Here is a 22933-nt window from a genome sequence, read left to right on the forward strand (position 1 = left end):
GAAGCTGAATGATCAGTAGTGAACTCCAGGAACTGGCTTTCAGGACTGCATATTACTTTTTCTCCACCTTTTGTAGTCTGTGCAGCATACTGAGAGACTGGCTAGTGCATAAACCAATTCCCACTGACACAAGACAAAATATACTCACCCTTACACTGCTGGCATTGATCAGCTGTAGCAGTGTGACAAGGTACAGTTGCTAAACAGCCATTTCACTGGCTGCAATTTTTTTTCTATGTAACAAATTTGTACAAGGCAAATTCTTTCCCTCCAGTAAATAATGCACAGAAAGTGGCATTTCCATTAGATCACCCAGTGCATAAATAAAAGAGAGTTTATTTCTCTATGTGACACAATTACTTCCAAAAGGAAGAACTGGAAATAAATACCGCAGTGAACATATCTGCAGGAATTTATGAGAGACTAATTGGTTTTATCCTTAGTGACACTGTCAGGGTTACGTCCTGAAATATGTGGTATCTTAGTGCTGTGAGAATGGGCATATTTAAAGTGCCTGAAAATAAGATAAAAATCCTGTTTAAAAGATTATGTCTTGCATCAATTTTCTGCCAGAAGCTGGTCTGTCAGCACATTACAGGATATTCTTCTTTACAGCTTCTCAGTGTATTTTTGTTCCATAAGGTACAAAGCAGCCATGTTACATGTTGAATGTATGACAAATACTGAACACATTGCAGGTTGTCTGCATCTGCTCACTAATGCAAATTAAGCTATTTGTTAGCACTGTAGTCTTTAATACTGGAACTAGTACATCAGGAAGAAGAATGGTAATGCAGTATATGAAAATGCCTGTATTGCAGAAGAGGGCAGTCAGACCAATAACTCCACTGGCTTTGCTGCACAGGAGGAAGAAAAATAAGAGAGAAAAAAAGCTGCTGTGAATCACTTCCAGCAAAGTTTTCCCTGCCCCAAGAACTGTTATGAAAAAGCAAGAATTCATCCCATAGCATTCTGCCTTTTCATTCTTGGTATAATAATGCCTCATAGCCACAGCGGTAGGCACCGTGCAGGAGAGTAGGAGATGGTTCCCGCCCTAAGGGTACACCAAAGGGTGTAAGGTGTGTGCAGCATACTGAACTGCCAGGTCTTGTTGTTACACTTGCTGCACGAGTGAGTTCAGGGTCTTGAGCAGTTCCTAAAGTGCATGTGGTGCCTAAGTTGCTGCAGTTCGGGGGAATAAAAGAGCTGTGGGGAGACTGCAAGATGTATTTGACAGCGTTATTGTCAAGAAGAGGGGAGCCTTCTAAGCCACAGGCAAAGTTCACCTGTGCAGGAAACAGCTTCTGCTGGAGCTCACCTGCCCCTTTGGACCAAATGGCCACCAGCATTCTCGGAACAGCAAGCATGCCTTGGCTGCCACTCTGACCAGCAATGCAGAGCCACTAGGAAACAGTTGTCTGTGAGGAGACACCTCATGTAACCGAGCCCCCATCCACGAGGAACACTGCACAGCCCACAGCACCTCAGGTGTGTGAAAGGGGAATGGAGCCACCGACAAAGAGATTATAACTCCTAGGAATGCCATACGAGCTCCAGGCAGAGCTGCCGCCCTGGTGTTCATGCCAGCTTTGGTTTCGGGCAGCGCCCGGCACCAGCCCCAGCGCAGCACCGCACCGATGAGCCTCCAGCTGCATCCATAGCCCACCCCCACCGCTGCCGGCACCGGCGGTTGCGAGGGCAAGAAATGCAGAGGTAACAGCGGACAGCTATTTACTTCACCTCCCTTACCGAAGACCTCGCCCGGGCCGTGCCGGACAGCAGAAGGCCGCCGGCCCGCATCGCCCGCCCACCTGCCGTCCCGGCGTTGAGGGCAGCCGCCGCCTGGCTCCGCCCCTGGGGGGCGGGCAGTCCCACGCCAACGTAGGGCAGCGCCTCGGCGACCGTTGGGGTCCTGCGACGGACCTCTGCTGCGGGCCTGTCTGGCTGCTTGCCTGTTGGACCGTTAGCTATGCAGCTGCTCGCGGGAAGGGGCCAGGACGGTGGGAGAGTTTCAGTAAGGCTTCAGCCGAGTGTTAGCCGTTGGTTCTCGCCGCTCCGCCCTAGTTTTCCCCCAAGCCGTTCTCTCGCTGCCTTCGCTTTCTCATAGGGCAGTGCGGAGGGCAGCTAAGTACGGTGGCTGGGAGCGGGTGAAGGGGTCACCATGGCGGCGATGGCGATCGGCCGGGCGTACGCTTATGGTGCCTTCCGAGTGGCGTGGCGAGGTGATGAGGGAGGGCAGGGGTACTGGGGGTGCCTCCTCGGGGAGGGGAGGCGGTAATCGCTTGCGGGCTCGTCTCCCGTGGCAACGGGTCGGTCCGGGCAGTTACCGCGGGAGGCAGGGCTCTGAGCGGTTCCCCGCAGTCCGGCGGGGGGGGGGTGTGGTGGTGGTGGTGGTGGTGCACGTATATACATACATACGTGTGTATGCACGTGAGCGCGGAAGGTGAGTATGCTGTGTCACTGCCGCGTTCCCAGAGATCTGGAGCAAGACCTGGTAAGAGCTCTTCGTTGTAAGGGCAACCTGTTCTCCCTGCGACCTGCTGCTTGCCTGCTCTGGGGTTATACCGGCAGGGCTGCTGGGGGGACAGAGGAAGATCAAGAGTGTGTCTGCGCTTCAGAGGCGGCTGGTCGTTGTCATATGTGGGTGTCTCTACATATGTCTACTTATATTTTATAAGCCCTTGCACTGATTTTCCATCTATTGTATTAATTTCAGTGTGGAAAAAGTGCTTTACTGTTTGTTGGACTCGGCTCCATCTGTGAGACTTAATAATGGTTACTGTGCCACAGTATTAAATGGCTAGTGATTAGCTTGAAAACAACACAACAGAGGAGCATGAGCTGCTCTGTATCCTGGGTCCTACAAGAGCTAGATATGAATTCTGTTTTATATCTAAACAATGCTAATGGGACTTTCTAAACAAATGTTACTTTTTTTTAAAGCCTGTATTTTACTAGGTAGTGTGAACCTAGTTGGTCTTGTACGTGTTGTTCTTCTCCAGGACAGGAAGTGTGATAAATACCTTATGAAATAACTAGCTTTACAATTGCATTGTCATCAGTGGACAAGGTTGCTGTTGTCACTACTTAGCAGTTTCCATATTTCTTTCTTCACATGCAGTAAACATGTACTTCAAATCATAAATGGGCTTTAGGCATGCAGATCTCGCTCATTGTTACAGGGTTTGGGGCAGGTCAGCTGTGCCTTTTGAAATCTGTATCAGTCATCTATTATCCCATCAGAGTAACTTGGGCAGTAATGTATTCCTTAAGATAATGGAGTGAGGTGGTTTGGTTTTTAGTTCAAATATTGTTTTCTTCCCATTCTTTTTACCTTTCTTCTCTTATGTCTTCCTGGACATTTTTAATTGATAGGAATCTGAGTTTGTTTTCTAGACTTCTCTAATTCTTCAGTAGCCATTTTTTTCTGGATTTTAATCCTTTGCAGTCACTTTTCAGAACTTAAATGTGTTATTTTTCCCAGTAGAGGTTAAAGTATACTTAGGAGGAAGGGAGAACATGTATATTGTTTCCACTAAGGATCAGAGTTCAGATCTGTCTTTCAAAAATTGTGGTTAGGAGATTGCGAAAATTGTTATACTGTATAACTGAAATTTTCTGCTGGGTGATATTTGCTGAATATATAGTTAATTTTTATATATTTTTTTTTTTGACCTGCATCCTTCTCATAAGAGAAAATTAAAGTCTTTTCATTATACAGTGTTTCTAAGCAGTGAATACTACTGAGGTTTTGACGCAAGCTTAAGGCAGTATAGGTGCAGTTATAGCAGTGCTAGGGGTACCTTAGTCTTTTGTATTGCTAAGTGCCCTCCACTTGCAACTTTGCTGCTTGCCTTTCAGCAGCTCTGTCCCTTTTCACCCAAGCTGCCCTGGCACTGTTGCAGAGCCTTTGGGGCAGTATTCTCTCCTTGTTCTCATACTGTTGTCCTTATGGCCTTGCAGCTGTGAGTCCCAGTAGTGTTTGGTGCATTCTCCTGGGTAGCAACTGGCAGGAGCAGGAAAAACTTCTCTTCTTCCCTTTGCTTTCCTCTGGGTTGTAGGTTTTGGATTCATTAAGGGATGCCATGACATGCCTTCACAATGCTTAACAGCCAGCCAGCCTACATGTACACAGTGAGGAGTCTAAAAGGGACCTGATGAAAAGTATATATGTACTGTGGGAAATTCTTATGGGGGGTAAATAATCTGCAGCACCGGAGACTGCTTGTGACACGTTATGTCTTTCTGTCTCCTTTTGTTTTCACTTTTCCTCCAAAGTGACTTCCATCATTAGAGTTATATGCCATCAGCTATGTACCCTGCTAATAAATCTTGGTGAATGTATCTCAGAATGCTATACCCAGCCTAGGTAGCTTGTATGCACTTAAGTGTTCTAGGCAGAAGTTATCATGAACTACATTAATTATGTGTGTTCTCCAGGGAAAGCTGGTGACTGAGGTGGGAAGAAAGGCCAGATTACATTGGCAAAAGTATATTCAAGCTTGGTATTTGAACACCTGGAAGCTGGGCATGTTTTTTGCTTTCAGCAGAGGATGTCCCTTCTTTCTTCCCCACTATCAAAGGCAAAATAAAGGTTCTCTAGCTGTTTTTAGCTTTTACAGTCCTCTAAAAACTTCCTTGCCTCTGCTCCTAAAAAAAAAAAATAAATCTAAGCAGTTAATTATTATTTCTGGTCTCTTTTCTTCCTCAGGACAATCTCTAATGAAGTGATGCCCATTCTATAGTCAAAATGCAATTAAAGCCTGAGCATTCAGGGAGGTTTGAAAGCAGGCCAGTGGTGTTTCCTTGGTGGAGGGAAACAATTTCACTGTCTAGTAACAGAGTATATCCTGAAAAAAAAATATTTCTTCCAAGTAGACCAGGAAAAGTAAAAGGTGGCAAGTGCTCCTAAATAATTTATTAAAATAATCTGTGGTTTTTTTCAGGTGTGACCATCTAACTCTTTCTGATTTGATTACCTTTGTATTCCATGCTTAGCCCAGGTACATAGTGACCCGTTTGATGTGCTGTGATCTTAAATGCATGGTTTTTAGCTTGAGAAATTAAGTTGTTTGCATCCAAATTTTTCCATGGTAGCTGGAGGGTTTTTTAAAAAGCAGTTTGTATCAGTGCAAAGATTTCATTACTACATGGGCCTTTCTTGAGCGCTTATGAGGTGATATGAAAAAAATAGTAAGAATTGTGAAGTGTCTTTCCTGTTGTGATTGTTTGTATGAATGCGTTATTTCTGTGCATAACAGTTTCATTTGAATAAAAAGCAGCAAGCAAAATGTTAAACAGAAAAACCAGGCAAAAAAAAAAAAACTTCATTGCCCATTAGAGGCTAAGTTAACAGTGCTTGATATCTTCAGAACTGCAATTTGGAATTTAATCAGAACATCTCTGTTTTCTTGTACACAAACCTTTTCAGAATGTCATGATTATTTCAGCCTAGAGCCTCCCATGTGTATGTCTGGAACTATACTTGGGCAATTTTTCCAAAGTTCTAATTATAACCACACGATAAGGATCCTGATGGCTCGCTCTTAAAATTTTTTTACATTGCAGTTTTCACTGCTGAAACCAACTTCATGCACTGTTTCTTTCTCTCAGGTACGGAACTGGGTAAGAACAGTTTTCAGTATTTAATTCCTGTGGAAAATAATTACAGGAGTAGAGGGGATTATTAAATTGTTGCTAATTGTTTTTTTTTTTTTAAAAATAGCGCTCAGACTTGCTGTACACTGCATTCACTGGTAAAGTAAATATGTGGGTGTTCAGCATGCTTGCTGTCTTTCAGAATGTTAGGTGATATGCCAAGCAAATGGCAATGAATGCCAGTTTTGGGCATTGTGTGTGGTGACAGGTGCTGCACCCTGTGTGTAAATCTCCTAAAGGTGGCATGTTAAACTAGTATGTAACTGAAAAAAAGATTAGGAAAGTTACAATGAAATGGGTACAGTAAAGTAGTAGACTTGTGTATGAACTAGGGTAAGTGTTAGCAGGAAAACTGTTAGGGTTTTAAAGTTTGCAGAAATAAGACTGTTAACCCATTAGATTTACTTTTCCACCTATCTTGAGATTCATTCTTCTGTTGCATCTTATGAGAAGAATGAAATGGTTTTATATCTGTTTTGTTAAGTGAATTTTTAGTGCTGAATATATGTGTATTTATACTTGTATAAAACTTTATATTTAGCCAGCAAAGGACAACACTTAAAAGTCAGTGCAGGGTTTTAATTGTAATGTTTGTAGCAGTGAAGTAAGTATCTCTTGAGGAGTTAATTTTGTTAGTGCAGAGCATGACTTAAATATAGTAAGCATGGGGTTTTTTTTCTGCTTTGTTAATGTGTCTTTTGCTGGTGGCAAGACATCAGTCCAGCATTCATGACCTGTCTTGCTTTTACAAACGATTCAGTTTTGAATAGCTTATTGTAAGAGAGATTTTATATTTTAAATAAAAATCCCATCACGGGTGTTTGCAGGATGTATGGAGGATATGATGCATTAACTGTACATACTTACATGTCAAAATGCTTTATTTGTTTTATTGAGATGTGACATTTCAAGCTGTTTACATTCCATAAGTAGTTTTATTCTTTGCTCTCCTTTCAAAGTATCTATTCCCTTGATAGCAGTATGTATACAGAAGTCTGTGGGTATACTTTATTAAATGTCAGCACTCAATGTTTCAGACTTTGGGAATAATGTGGTGTTGCTGTGAAAAGCCAAAATCAGAACTCAATAGTCGGGATGACTATTAAGCAGGTATTCTTTATTGCAGCGCTGGGCAGCACTGGGGATTTCATTCCCCCCTTTTCTTTTTGAGGGCTTGTAGCTTACTTGCTACAGTCCTCAATATACAGTCTTATTACATCTGAAACGAAGCTTATTACAAAAACTACAATAAAATCAATAAAATTACTATTAAATTAGTAAGGCTCTTTAACTATGACTAGTAAAATATTTCAAATCTTTTAGGCCTAAAAGGGTGTTATCCTTAATTATTTTACGTTTGCAAAATTCATAATATTTCATCCTTTTCAAGGGTCTGAGTAAAATACCTTCCCCTTTCTACCTGATGCCTGATCTTGTTTCTTTTCCAATCACTATATGTCTCTGCTGAATTCCGGTAACACCAAAGAAAACACTTAAGAAATACACAAACAAATATTCCTAAAATCGCCAAAGTAATCAATCCAATTAATAATTGTTTCAACCATCCAAAGTTGGGAAGCCAAGAAGTCAATTTATCCCATAAATCTCGAAGCCCCAATGAAGTATCATCCGAAGATACTTCCTGGAATATTTGTGCTTTCTCCCAGAGTGCATTTAGATCGGCTTCTACCTGTTTGTCTTTATTGATATATGCACAGCAACTGGTATTAATGATCATACATACACCTCCTTCTTTGGTAGTCAATAAATCTAATGCCATTCGATTTTGCAACACAACCTCACTGAGGGAAGATACTTCTGTCTGTAAATTTTTTTATAGTATTTATGGTTAAATTTTCCATCTGCTCTAGAACTGCGGAAATATTTACTATGGCCTTTTCTAGCTTGCTTACTCCTAGCCACGGTAAGAACCATCTAACAAAGCTATGGAATTTTGTTCCCCTAATTACAAGTGGGTTGTCTTCTCGCTTAGCCCATTTCCAGGACGTTCTCAAAATACCCCTAGGTATTTGGGACTGATTATATATTCGATCCTGACTAACTAAATGACCTATGGTACACATTCCCTTCCATCCTGCAGGGAGTTGCTTTCTGGTGATACCATCACCACACAGCCACCAATACCAGTTGGGTAGTTTTCAGGGTCCATCGGTGGCTGTGAGATTAGCTCCGTAAAATGATCCTTTGCTTACCCATCCAACCGGTGTTTTTCTACTGGCATCCCACTTGGTAGGGCTATAGGTTTCATGTTCAAGCCCATCAAATTCCAAGTTCCTACTTCTACCGCAGTCTTGTTGATCCAATAATCATTCCACCCGTTCCTACAGGAACAGTTACGATATTTTGTATCGGGGGGGCAGCACAGACAATTATTGGATCTTGCCTTCCATAGGCAACTATTATTGCTAACTAGAATCTGGGTGTTATTATCTAGTATCTGCAGTTCGAATCTTGGTCCGATCTCATAGCTTGAATTATCATAACTACAATATCCTCCATCTTGTCTTTTCCAAGACTCAGGCCAAGTATTATTGTCACAATTCCAATGAATCGACCCTATGCCATACAAAGGGAGTCTCATGTTGCCTCTCGGTAGGGCAGTACAAATCCAACAATCCTTAGCCCCTGCAGCATTCGCTAGCATCTGAATCGCATTATAATACAAGTTCTTGTTCCAAGCATGTACTGATAAGCTTAAAGTCAGTAAAGTTATTGTTGTAACCGTAATTTCAAATCTCCAACACTTGCGATGATCCATCACAGTTCAGAAGCTTTCTTTACTCAGGAGTAATGGATCCAAGCTGTCTGCTCTTTAATCTTGATTGCAGTGAAAGAGGTTAGCAACACCTGCAACACTTCTTAGCAACACTTCTCCTCCAATGGGTCACCTGAAAAATTCTTAACATAAACCCAATCTCCAGGGCTAAATGGGTGGATTGGGTGATCTAACCCTTTTGCTCTGGTTCCCAAAACATTCTTATTAATCTTTTCCAATTGTTTTCCTTAACGATATAACATAATTTTGTAAATAATAATTTCCCAGATGATTCAGATCTTCCCCTTGATATTTGGCCTGATATGGCCTCCCATATAGTATCTCAAAAGGGCTCAGATTTTCTTTGGCCCTAGGTTTTACACGTATCCGAAGTAGTGCAATAGGTAGTGCTTGATACCAATATACGTTTGCTTCTTGAGATATTTTAGCTATCTGTTGTTTTACTTGCCTGCTGGCTTGTGGTCTGTAGGGTGTGTGTAATTGCCAGTCGATTCCTAATAGCTTGCTGACCTGTTGCACTACTTCTGCACAAAAATGTGTACCCCTTATCTGATGAAATGACCGTAGGTACCCTGAATCGAGGTATTATTTAATTTAATAATACCTTAGTTACTTCTCTTGCTTTGTTTGTCCTACAAGGGAATGCCTCTGGCCATCCGGAAAAGGTGTCTGTAAGTACCAATAAGTATCTGTACCCCCTTTTCTTGGAAGTTCAGAGAAATCAATTTGCCAGTGGTCCCCTGGTACATTTCCTCTCCCAATACTTCCTAATTGTGCCCGGTTACCTGTATTGGGATTATTTTTCAAACATATTTCACATTGCTGAGTCACCTGTCGAACTGTAGTATACAAATTTCTCCCTATTAATTTTTGTTTTAAAAATTTATACAGGGAATCTGCTCCCCAATGTGTCTTATTGTGTTCTTCTTTAACAACTCCCCATACCTGTTTGGCAGGAATTATAATCCTGCCATCACTCAAGTGGGCCCATCCTTTGGAGGGAACCTGCCTTCCCATATCGTCTATTAATTCGTTATCAGCCCTAGAATATTCAACATTTTCTTGGTCACCTAGACTCCTACTTCTATTATCTAGAATTAAGGTTAAAATCTTCTGCATTCTCTCCGCTGCCTGTTTAGCCTCATAATCAGCCAACCTATTACCATTTTTCCTGGTCAGTGTTACCCTTCAGGTGTCCTCGGCAGTGCATGATGGCAACTTTGGTTGGCAATTGGACTGCTTCTAATAGGTGAAGGATTTCCTCAGCATGCTTGATCTGTCTTTCTTGTGCAGTTAGTAGTCCTCGTTCCTTCCAAATTGCTCCGTGAGCGTGGACAACTCCAAAGGCATATTTGGAGTCTGTCCATATATTTATCTTTTTCCCTTTTGCCAATAATTTAATGTCAGGGCAATAATTTCAGCCTTTTGAGCCGATGTTCCAGCAGGTAATGATTGAGATTCAATTACTTTGTTTGCTGTTGTCACCGCGTACCCAGCCTTTCGAATACCTCGTCGGACGAAGCTGCTTCCGTCCGTGAACCAGGAGTCTTGTGCATCTTCCAGGGGTTCTTCTTTTAAATCTGGTCTGCTAGAACATACAGTCTCTACGGTTTCCAAACAGTCATGTATCAATGATTCAGATGTCACTCCACTGAGGAAAGAAGCTGGGTTCGTAACATTAGCCACTTCAATACTAACATTGTCTGGTTCAACTAGAATAGCCTCATATTGTGAAAATCGGGATGGAGAAAGCCAATGATTTCCTTTTTGTTCTAGTACGGCTGATACTGTGTGTGAAACCAGCACTGTGATTTTTTGGCCTAAGGTAAATTTCCGGGCCTCTTGGATATTTAGTACTACAGCTGCCACAGCTCGTAGGCACCCTGGCCACCCTTTGCTTACTTTGTCCAGCTGCTTAGAAAAGTAGGCCACAGCTCTTTTGTAGAGTCCCAGTCATTGAGCTAGGACTCCCATAGCTACACCTTTTTTTTCATGGGAAAACAGCCAGAAGGGTTTAGTAACATCAGGTAAGCCCAGGGCCGGGGCCTTCATCAGTTCCTTTTTAAGCGTTTTGAACGCATTTTGAGCTTCTCTGGACCAAATCAATTGAGTGGGATTGTTTTTCAAAAGTTCATACAAAAGTTTTACTATTATTCCATAATTGTAAATCCATAATCGACACCAACCTGCCGTTCCCAAGAAGGTCCTGAGTTCCATTACCGTTTGAGGGAGGGGGGTTCTGCAGATGGCTTCTTTTTGTTCCGTTCCTAATTCTCATTGTCCTCCAGATAGCTCATATCCAAGGTAGGTTACTTGCTGTCGCACCATCTGAGCTTTCTGTTGAGAGACTCGATACCCATTCAGTCCCCAGAAGTTCAACAAATTAATAGTCCATTGAATACAATCAGATGTTGTTTCAGTTGCTATTAATAAGTCATCCACATACTGTAGAAGAGTTCTGTCTCTGGAGGGAGGACCCCATGTCTCAAGTTCTCGTGCTAATTGGTTCCCAAAGATGGTTGGACTGTTCTTAAAACCTTGGGGTAACACTGTCCAGGTAAGTTGGGTTTTCCTACCAGTAGTAGGACTTTCCCATTCAAATGCCAATAGGTTTTGGCTCTCCTTGGCCAGAGGCAAGCAGAAGAATGCATCTTTCAAATCTAATACTGTAAACCATACTTGATTATTTCATAATTTAGTAAGTAAAGTATAAGGATTAGCCACCACAGGGTGTAAATCTTTAAAATTGAGGGGGTTTAGAAAGAACACCTTTTCCTGTTGGCCAGTAGCTCCCACTACAGTCACAAAGTCTTTACTCACAGGTATCGGTTCTTGATTTAAAACAGAGAAAGAAGCATCTGTGTCTACTAAGAATTCTACTTCTTCCTCTTGTCTCCCCAGCCGTATCTTAACCAGTGGATCCGCTAGGGTAGATTCCCCAGGCCCCCAACAATTGGCCTCTGCTCCAGCAGTCAAGATTTGCGGGGTTCCTTTGAGTCTTGGACATTCGCTCCTCCAGTGTCCTTCCTCTCGACAATACGCACATTGATTCTTTCCCAATACGTTCCCCAGTCCTCCTCCACTTCCAGAGGGCCTTCCCCTTCCTCATCCTCTAAATCCTCCTCTATTCACCATTCCTCTCTGTTCCAAGGCTGCCTCCATGCGGCGGGAGGTTAACACCACAGTCCTTCTGCCACTCCGGGCGATTCCGCAAAGTAAAAAAAACATATCCGCATACGTAACCTCATCCCATTTTCCTTCTCTCCGTAAGAACAACATTAACTACAATATAGTATTATAATTTAAAGGGCCATTTTTCACCATCTTCTAATTTGTACAGGGGACACCACTGATTAAAATATTTGATTATAGTTTTCTTATTCACACTCCCACCTGGTTGTCCCCCTATCTCTTTCCAGTGTGCTAAGATACATCCTAGGGGGCTTTTCTTTACAATACCACCACTTTGCTGTCCCCCCCTTCTACCTTATTGATTCTGTACTTCCATTATTCTCCCACAGATTATTTTAATAACCTCAACTTGTCGCGCTTTATCCTCCCACTCTGACCACGTTCCACAATTCTCACATTGAATATCTCATCCAAATACAACCCATGAATTTTGGTCACAAATAAAACAGTTTACGAGGAAAAGTGGTTCACGTTCATTTTCAGGATGAGACACACAGGTCTCCAGGTTTTCTACACTCACTTTGCAGTCACACCGTGTCTCAGTCACTCACCAGTCACACCAGAGTTAACTCAGCTCATTCACACTTAGTTGCCGATTTTGCAGTGCCTAACGAATATACCCAAATTCAATATCAATAAACCAATATCCGAGTTTGGTGCCAGTAAATCCGTACTGCCAACAGTGTCACCGAAATCGGGAATCAAACTCCTTAACACCAATGTAGTATTAAGAAGCAGGCATTCTTTATTATGGCGCCGGATGCATGGGGGATCGTTCCACCTAGCATGCATACCGCAGGTTACATCAGCTGAAACTTATATTGTCCAGTTACATACATACGCATCAAATTTCCCGGAATGATCATGCATATTCATTCTATTTCCTGGAACTAATTATCATATTTGCGTGGTCATTACGCATGCGTCCTTGAGCTCCGAGGGGCTTCCGTGGGGGTCTCTGGTGGTCCTGGGTGGTCGTACAGGTGTGTCCTTTAGTTGACGCCTTCTTCTGGACATGCGCAATCCCACCTTGCTTATGTAACTTGCTCCCCTTCTTCATGGTGCGTGGTCCCTAAAAATGATTTGGCACGCTTAACACAAACCAATTATTCTAACTACCCTCGACTCTTTGTCAAGATGGGCTGGGGCTGTACTGGGAACATAGCAGCATGTCCATAGTACTCCTTGTCCAATTGTCTTTGGGCATAGTAGCATATCCATAGCCATAGGTGTACAAACACAATATTAAAGCATTGCCTACCCCGCTCCTATCTCTATGTTGCTTATTTACAAAAGAACAAACTAATCATTTTGGTTACATCTGGTTACATTTCCCCCCTTTGGAAGTTTTGAAATAATCATCTTTTCAATACTTCCACTCTTAATCTTTCATATCTCAACATAAGCAGGTGGCTTCTCTCCTGGCATTGGTGTACCATGCTTCATCGCTGATTTCTGTGTCAACATTTTCTTTAAACATTGATAAACCAAACAAATCACCAAAACAACTGTAATCAAAATGATTAATGTCTGTAACAACTCAGTTATCCATCTTTTAAGAGGAAATCCAAAACGTTCCAAAATTTGGCCTAACCAATTCGTTTGCATTTCAATCCTTAAACCTTGAGTCTGCTGTGCCACCCTCTTCATGTCATCTATTTGTTCATTCAAAGCAGCTGTAACATTTGGGATGTGCACACAGCAATCTTGATTTCTGTAAATCCACAATCATCACTTCAATTCCCCCATGTGTTTATCTCTTTTTTCCTCTACTATTTTATCATTATTTGTGGGGTAACTATGACTTGCCAGGTGGATGTTACCCACCTCATTTTCTACTACTCTGAACTGTTCTGCCAATAATCTATCCAATTTACGATAATTTGGTTTCGGGGTTGGAAGTTTTACCTGTTTTACTGGTACCAGGGCAAGGATGCTTTGCTCCACTGCCTTTCTAGCAGTTTTATCAGCCAATCGGTTGCCCACATTTACCACGGTTTGTCCAAATTGATGTGCTTTACAATGCATTACCACTACTTCCTTGGGCTGCTGGATGTCCTGGAGGAGTTGAAGAATTTCTTCCTGAGCTGACAACAGTCCTCTTTCCTTCCAGATAGCTCCATGTGTGTGAATCTGCTTTCTGTGCTGATGTATTCACAGGGAGAGCTTCAGCTTTCATCACTTGGGGTGGTGGTAACCACTGCATACCCCGCCATCCGTTTTCCATCTCGGACAAAGCTGCTTCCATCCATAAACAGCTCCAAATCAGGATTAGGCAACGATTCATCCTTCAGGTCCTGTCTGCTAGAATATACCTGTTCAATAGTTTGCAAACAATCATGGTGTAAAGACTCACCCATTTCTGAGCTCAAAAACATTGCTGGGTTCGCTGCTGTTGTAGTTTTAAGTTCCACATCATCCTGTTCCAAGAGAGTGACCTGGTATTTAAGCATGCGGCTTGGGGACTGCCATTGCCCCCCTTTTTGCTCCGAGACAGAAGTTACCATACGTGGGACATAAACCGTAATTTTCTGCCCCATGGTTAATTTCCTTGCTTCTCGGATTAAGAGTACAGTTGCTGCCACAGCTCGCAAACATCCAGGCCATCCCTTGCTGACATTATCCAATTGCTTAGAAAAATCCCCAATGGCCCGTTTCCAAGTTCCTAATTTTTGAGTCAACACACCCAAAGCAAGATGTTATCACTCATGTACAAACAATTCAAAAGGCTTTGCTAAATCTGAGAGTCCTATCACAGGTGCAGACATCAAAGCCTTCAGATTTTTAAAAGCTGTCCGACACTCAGGTGTCCACAACAGGTAATTCTCCTGGGATCCTTTCAAAGCTGCATAATTGAGGATCCACAATTGACACCACCCGACCATACTCAAAAATGTCTGCAATTCCCGTATCGTTCTGGGTTCTGGAACTTGACAAATTGCTTCCTTTCTGCCTGCTCCCAATCTTCTTTGTCCTTGCAAAATTTCAAAGCCTAAATATATCACAGTCTCTTTCCCAATCTGGGCCTTGCTTTTTGATACTCGCTATCCTGCTTGTCCCAAAAAGTTCAACAAGCTGATGGTCACTTGTAAACAGTCTTCCCGAGTCTCTGCTGCTATCAAAATGTCATCTACATACTGCAATATTATTCTTTTTTCCACACTTCCAATTCCTTTGCCAACTGATTACCAAATATTGTAGGACTATTTTTGAACCCTTGAGTTAGCACTGTCCAGGTGAGTTGTGTCTTGCATCCAGTGGTGGGGCTTTCCCATTCAAAGGCAAATATGCCTGGATATCTTTGTCTAGAGGCATGCAGAAGAAAGCATCCTTGAGATCAAGTACAGTAAACCACTTATGTTTTTCTTTTAAGGATGTCAGCAAAGTATATGTGTTAGCTACTACTGGGTGAATGTCTTAAACAATCTGATTTATGGCTCTTAAATCTTGAACTGACCTATATTCCTTGCCATTCTGCTTTTTCACTAGCAATATCAGGGTATTATATTCTGATTCACACTCTATCAATAATGCATAATTCAAACATTTCGTTATTAATTCTTCCAACCCCTTTCTAGCTTCCCACTTGATAGGATACTGTTTTGTCTTACCGGTTTAGTTCCAGATTTTAGAACAACCTTTACTGGTTCTGCCAATTTAGACCGACCTGGAATTCCACTAGCCCATACCAAGGGTGTTACTGCATCCTCTACTTCTGCAGGAATTTCTTCCTTCGGTCTTGGTGTGTTCTGTAACATAAAAATTCTCGCTTCCACAGCTTTTGATTCAGGTATTAACAGGTGAGTCTCCCCATTTTTAAAAATTATTTTGTGCATTCAATTTACTCAATATATCTCTTCCTAACAAAGATGATGGACATTCTGGCATATACAAAAATTGATGAGTTACCCATTGCTTTCCCAATTTGAATTTCAAAGGTTGTAAAAACGGCCGATTTTCTTCCACCCTGCTCCCCCAACAACACTTATAGTTTTATGACTAAACCCCCCTTTGCATATATTTAATACCGAATATGTTACCCCTGTATCAACTAAAAATTCTACTTCATCATTCCTCAGCTTTAATGTAACCAGGTGTTCAGCTGGGTTTGACTCCCCTGGTCTCCTTCAGTCCTCATCATTCAGAGTCATCAACTTAATTGCCTGTAGCGAAAGATCCAATTCTCTTACTTTGGGACATTCCCTTTTCCAATGCTACAGGCAGAGCAACATAATCTTAAACTCTTATTCTTTCCCTGTTTTTTTCCAAAGTCAATACCATAAAATTTTACTGGATAATCCCACACTGTTTTTGCCACTCCAGATGATTTCGCAAAGCAAAAATAAATACCTCATAAGCTATTTCATCTCATTTACCTTCCCTTTTGCAAAATAATATTAATTGCAAGATGGTATTATATTGCGATGGACTATTCTTTGGCCATTTCTCCCCACCTTCCAAAGTATACATTGGCCACCAATGATTGCAATATTCAATTAATTGTTTCCGAGTCAAAGGATCACCCCCCAGATCTTTCCAGTGTTTTAAAATATATCCCAAAGGTGTTCTTTGTGGGATGGGTTTCTTGCTCGGAAATGTACCCATCTCCCAAACGACTAGTGGTTGTGATTGTGCACTATCACAAGCACTAGTCAGAGGGACCCCAACCCATGTTGGAGCTCCCTCTGGGATTCCAGCCCCCTGCCAGAAATCCCAACCTTGGAGACTTCAACCCCCCGTCGAAGACTCCCCCTTGGGCCCCGCTCCACAGGCTTTCGCCTAGCAGAGACTTACCAACCAAGGTACCTCTTAGCCCAACCCTGCGTAGCTTTCGCCGCGCCTTACGAGCAGGCTTGGTGGGACTCTAACCCACGTCCTACCTTTGGTGTGACTCTAACCCATGTCCTACCTAAAGTGGGACTGTAACCCCACATATTGCTCAAAGTGGGACTCTAACCCACGTCCTACCTAAAGTTCTGTTACCCGTTAAAAGAATGCCTTATTACCTTGTTCTAGGGGATCTTGCTCAGAATTCTTCGGTCCGGGGATCAGAGGTTCTCCCCGAGAATCCCTCGGTGCCGGCTGGAGATCCTGCAATCCCTCGGATCCGTTGAAATTCAGAAGCAGGGTCCCATCTGGGGTGCCAAAACTGTCACCGAAATCGGGAATCAAACTCCTTAACACCAATGTAGTATTAAGAAGCAGGCATTCTTTATTACGGCGCCGGATGCACGGGGGATCGTTCCACCTAGCGTGCATACCGCAGGTTACATCAGCTGAAACTTATATTGTCCAGTTACATACATACGCATCAAATTTCCCGGAATGATCATGCATATTCATTCTATTTCCTGGAACTAATTATCATATTTGCGTGGTCATTACGCATGCGTCCTTGAGCTCCGAGGGGCTTCCGTGGGGGTCTCTGGTGGTCCTGGGTGGTCGTACAGGTGTGTCCTTTAGTTGACGCCTTCTTCTGGACATGCGCAATCCCACCTTGCTTATGTAACTTGCTCCCCTTCTTCATGGTGCGTGGTCCCTAACAATATGATTGATGCTTGGCTACCCCTATTGCTATTCTAGTACAAACCAACTGTTCTAGTAGGTCAGCTAGTCCTCGACTCTTTGTCAAGATGGGCTGGGGCTGTACTGGGAACATAGCAGCATGTCCATAGTACTCCTTGTCCAATTGTCTTTGGGCATAGTAGCATATCCATAGCCATAAGTGTACAAACACAATATTAAAGCATTGCCTACCCCGCTCCTATCTCTATGTTGCTTATTTACAAAAGAACAAACTAATAATTTTGGTTACATCTGGTTACAACAGTACAAACTCATGCGGGTTTCATAAGTGTACCAATACCAAAAGGCACGTTATTGCAGAAGTACAAGGCTTAACCCGTGCCTGTACCAACGTACTAAATACCAAATGTATACCCTCAGGCACTAGTAGCCTGGTATATGGCGCTCAGCGTAGGACGTCTCCTACGACTTACGAGAACCTTCCAAATGACCACTCCCAAATTCCAAAACAGAAAACTAGAAAGATTTAAAGAATACCTTTTTTCCTTTAGATGGTACTTGTCTGCTCTCGCAGTGATCTGATTGAGGCGAGGAGTCCCTCCGGGAAATCCCGGGGGTACCCTAGGGAGTCCTGTTCTCACCGGGTCCTGCAGCCAAGCAGAGCGGGTCCCATCTGGGGTGCCAAATTGTTGCCGTGAAAAGCCGAAATCAGGACTCAATAGTCAGGATGACTATTAAGCAGGTATTCTTTATTGCAGCGCTGGGCAGCACTGGGGATTGCTCCGCCAGGTTAGCACAACACATCAGTTCATATACAGAAAGATCATACATATTCATCAGATTTCCTGAAAAGGGCAGTTTTATGGTGATGAGTTCCTGGAATTCATTTACATAGTCCAAGCATGCGCAGTAAAATTAGGGTTAGGGTCTTTTCACCCTCCTGGTGGTCTTCCATAGTCTTCCTCATGTTGTCCACTAGTTGAACTTTGGGCTTTCTTTGTCCATATATAGTCATTGAATTAGCTCATCAGTCCTTTGGCCTCAGAATGTCATTAGGGGGTCGATTTAAACTAGTTCTTTGGTGCTTATCTTTGGCACAAACCTCCTGAGTTCCTGTTATCAGTGATTTAATTAGGAAGCCTAACGAGCTTGCTCAAGGCCTGTTTAGTCCTATCAGGTATGAAGTTACAGGAAATGTCCCACCATCAACTCTGCTCAGCAGGTAACCAAAACTATCTTTGCAGGGGAAGAGAACAAAAGAGAACAAGGATGTGAGTGAAACTAAAAAAATGCAAGTCTGTGTCTTAGTCAGGGATTGTCAGGGATTTAACCCTTTCAGTGGATTTGTTTGTTTTTTTCCCATGTCTTCCTCCTCCCTCTTGTCCTGCTGCAGTTCAGAGACCCATCTCTGACCCATCTCACTCATCTCTCAGTGTCCAGAATATGGTCAACACAGGCCCTGGGTTTTCCTAGACATATAATTTTGATTGCTGGCTTAGAACTGGTATTCTCTTGCTGCCAGTCTTAAAAAAGATTTGAAGTCTCACTTTAAAAAAGATTGAATCCTTAGAGAAAATAGGAGATTTGTCACTAGTTTCAGTGAAGCCAGGATCTCACTCTGGGCTTTAACAACTTCTGTTATGAATTGTAATAGTCGGATGTTGTAGTGTCACCGAAATTGGGAATCAAACTCCTTAACACCAATGTAGTATTAAGAAGCAGGCATTCTTTATTGCAGCGCTGGATGCACGGGGGATCGCTCCTCCTAGCGTGCATACCACAGTTCGCATCAACCAAAACTTATATTCTTCAATCACATACATATACATCAAATTTCCCGGAATGATCATGCATATTCATTCTATTTCCCAGAACTAATTATCATATTCACGTGGTCATTACGCATGCATCATAGAGCTCCGAGGGGCTTCTACGGGGGTCTCCGGTGGTCTCTGGTGGTCGTGCAGGTGTGTCCCCTTGTTGACCCCTTTTTCTGCACATGCGCAATCCCACCTGGCTGATGTAACCCATTTCCCTCTCCATGGTCCATGGTTTCTAACAATATGATTGATGCTTGGCTACCCTATTCTAGTACAAACCAACTGTTCTAGTAGGTCAGCTAGTCCTCGACCTATTGTCAAGATGGGCTGGGGCTGTACTGGGAACATAGCAGCATTGTTCATAACCATGATTTATTGTGCTCTATTCTATGTGATTCTCCCCCCCCCTTGATTACAAAAGTCATCAATTAACTACTTCGGTTACATTTCCCCCCTTTGGAAGTTTTGAAATAATAATCTTTTCAGTACTTCCATCTTAAAAATTTCACTATATGCTAGTTCATTATTTCCTTAGCTAATAACAATTGGAATCTACAACAATTCAATGATCTATCCTTCACTATATGATGGTGGGAGCGTTGTCACTGAATCACTTAAATCCGGTCTTTTAGCCACTGTTTGTACAATCATCTGATTGAAAGTAGTTCTGCTAGTGAGTTCTTTCTTTAAACAGTAGTAAATAAGTGATAGTATCAAAAATATTATCAATAATAGTAGTCCAGTGCTAATTAAGGACTTTATCCAGGAGCTAAAGTTCCATCCCAATCCACTAAAAATTTTGTCGAGCCAACTCTCCTGCATATCATGTTGCATTTCTTGAGTATCCTTTTCTATTTGTCCCAGTAAATCCAAATCATGCTCAACATCCTGAGTGACATTTGGGATGTGTATACAACAATGGTCTATTCTCTCTCTCAAGTACCCACAAAGTCCATGTTCCTTTAATAAGAGCATATCCAAGGCCATCCGATTTTGCAAAGTCATCCTCAAGGTTGCTTGTAACTGCAAGTTTAGTTGTTTAAATCCTTTCCTGGTTACATTAGCCAATCTTTCTACTTGACCAGTTAATTTATACAACCAGGCTTTATTCTTATAAGTTGATAAGGGGGTCAACAGAGACTCCAGAGCCCATCCAATTTTTACTCCAGTTGAAGGTTCATTCCATTCTGCATTATCATCTATTTGTGATCTCTTTATCCGTTCCAATTTTAAATTTTCCAAGCTTCCTTTAAAAGGAGCTTCCTTCCAAATTGGACATAATGTTGGCATCCCCAGAGTAATTTGTTTTACCTTCCCATCCAATTGTAAATGAGTGGACCAGGTTCCATCACTCATTGCCAAAACTAAGTGTCCTGGACTCTGGATTGTAGATTTTCTACAACTGAATATTGTCCCTCTCTTGGGCTTATATGCATCAGTTAATTGTAAATCACTTCTAAGTCCTCTACATAAACATCCATATTTCAATGCGGCGGCCAGAGGTGGAACATTCTGAATTGCTTTACTAACTGTACTACAATTATATATCTTTTTACAATTCCACCAAAATACAATACTCTCTTTTTCTCGGGATGTACTCCCCTTGTCATTAACTGATGGAAAAGCCGCAAAGGTCATTCCATCCCAAGTAAAACACCAAGAGGCGTTAGCCATATACTGAAATTGTGATAAGATAGCCATTGACCATACTGATTCCCATAAAACCATCTCTCGTTCGGTTCGGTTAGTCTCTTTACATTTCCATTCCATAATAATTCGACTGACATTCTTCCTAATTGGCTCATCATAAGAACACCAACCTACATTGTGATATCTCCCTACCTTAATGAAAACATAATTTCATAGTTTTTCACAATCTGCTCTATTCCCAGGGGTTTTCCATTTCTTTTTGACATATTTTATTTGCTCTTGCCATCCAACAACGGGAACTTGCTCACAAGAAGCACTGTCATTGTTGGATTTTTCACTACTCAAATTTGTTGTCAAAATTCCCCATGGGATTGATTCACCCACCGCTCTTGGAATTGGGAGGCATGCAGTTATCTGGGTTATATTCTGTAAGTTAGCAAATTCTTTTATTAACCCCACCATCAAATTATCTTCTGGGGTGTTTCTTGGGAGGTATATTAATTGTTCTGCTTCTATTGACAATGGATCCCCCCTTTCCGCCCTCACTTCTGATCTGTCTTCCCTTATTCCAAACAATGCTCCCATCATCATCAGTTTCCAGATCAAAATCCATGCCCCTCCCATTCCATGATAGTAACTCCTTTGTTTAAACATATTTTAAAGTCAACTTAGCAGTCTTGGGGTCCCTATTGATAATCTTCCAGGAAGGAGCCCTCTTCACTCGAGTATAATGTATGCACGGTTCCACCCCTTCCACTTTAACTGCAGTATAGGTTGTTAACAGTACTTGGAAGGGTCCTTTCCACTTCTCCTGCAATGGTTCAGAATTCCAAGTTCTTATATACACCAAGTCACCCGGCTGATACTGATGTACAGGTGTATCCAAGGCAAGCGATCTAGTCAGCACAATGTACTTCCGAAGTGCTTTGAGGGTCTTTCCTAGAGAAATCAAATACACTTTTAAATCCGTTTCCCCCACCACTTTCATATCCCCTGGGATTAGAGGAGTCTGGTAAAGTTTGCCATACAAGATTTCGTATGGACTTATACCATCCCTAGATCTTGGTTGAATCCTAATCCTTAAAAGAGCTAATGGTAAGGCCTGTGGCCATTTTAAAGACACCTCTTGACAGATTTTACTAATTTGTCTCTTCAATGTCTGATTCATTCTTTCAGTTTTCCCACTTGACCGTGGTCTCCAGGGAGTATGTAAATCCCACTGTATTCCTAAGATTCTGCTCACTTGTTGAACTACTTCTGCTATAAAATGGGGTCCTCTATCCGAAGACATGCCTATTGGTACCCCAAATCTTGGTATTATTTCTTTTAGCAATATTTTAACCACTTCTCTTGCTTTGTTAGTGCGACAAGGAAAAGCCTCCGTCCATCCAGAAAACGTATCAATTAGTACCAATAAGTACTTATATCCACTTTGTCTAGGTAACTCAGAAAAATCAACCTGCCAGTAATCCCCTGGGGAATTACCCTGTTTCGTAACTCCCAAGGGTGCTTTCCTTTGATTCAAGGGATTATTTTTAAGGCAAATTGGACACTTAGCTATTACTGATTTAATTATTCCTGTCATCCCTACACATACCACAGATGGTTTTAAACTAGAAACCATAGCATCTACACCCCAATGTGTTTGCTCATGCCTTTCCCTTGCAAGTTCTAACATAACTTGCGGGGTCACTATTACCTGTTTTTCTGGTGTTACCCACCACCCTTCTGTATTTTGAGATGCTTCTAATTGTTCTGCCAATTGTTCATCCAATTTATTATATTTTGGCTTCAAATTTGGGAATTTCATCTGTTTTACTGGTACTAGTGCAAGGATACCTCGCTCTGCAGCCTCTTTTGCAGCTTTATCCGCCAGTCGGTTACCTATATTTACAGCCGTCTGTCCAAATTGGTGAGCCTTACAATGCATTACCGCCACCTCCTTTGGTTTCTGCACATCTTCCAGAAGTTGGAGAATCTCCTCTTTATGCTTTATCGGTGATCCCTGGGCCGATAGCAGTACTCTCTCTTTCCAGATAGCTCCATGAGCATGAATCACACCAAACGCATATTTGGAATCAGTCCATATGTTTACCCTTTTTCCTTCTGCCATCCGTAGAGCCTGCTTTAATGCCATTAATTCTGCTTTCTGCGCCGAGGTATTTGCAGGCAGTGTCCCTGACTCTAATATCTTGTTGGTGGTGACGACAGCATAACCAGCCATTCGTCTTCCTTCTTGCACAAAGCTGCTTCCATCCGTAAACAGTTCCAGATCAGGATTAGGCAACGA

General features: G+C 42.2%; 2 protein-coding genes across 2 annotated transcripts in view; one reads left to right on the plus strand and one right to left on the minus strand.

Annotated features, from left to right (window-relative positions):
- Positions 1-2077: 2077 nt before the first annotated feature.
- The window catches only part of MRPS5 (mitochondrial ribosomal protein S5), a 92593-nt gene continuing 71737 nt past the window's right edge, over positions 2078-22933 (plus strand). Inside the window, exon 1 of the mRNA XM_072857275.1 lies at positions 2078-2222. Within this exon, the coding sequence (XP_072713376.1) occupies positions 2162-2222 (61 nt within the window). The 5' untranslated portion in view covers positions 2078-2161. The remainder of the gene's footprint in view (positions 2223-22933) is intronic.
- LOC140648921 (endogenous retrovirus group V member 2 Env polyprotein-like) lies at positions 7025-7811 on the minus strand (the record flags this gene model as incomplete). Its single annotated transcript, XM_072855404.1, is given in 2 exon segments — positions 7025-7486; positions 7488-7811. Coding segments are annotated over 2 exon segments (786 nt in total), but the record flags the coding sequence as incomplete, so codon positions are not given.

This window comes from Ciconia boyciana, chromosome 3, assembly GCF_034638445.1.
Source record: "Ciconia boyciana chromosome 3, ASM3463844v1, whole genome shotgun sequence".
Taxonomy (NCBI): Eukaryota; Metazoa; Chordata; class Aves; order Ciconiiformes; family Ciconiidae; genus Ciconia; species Ciconia boyciana.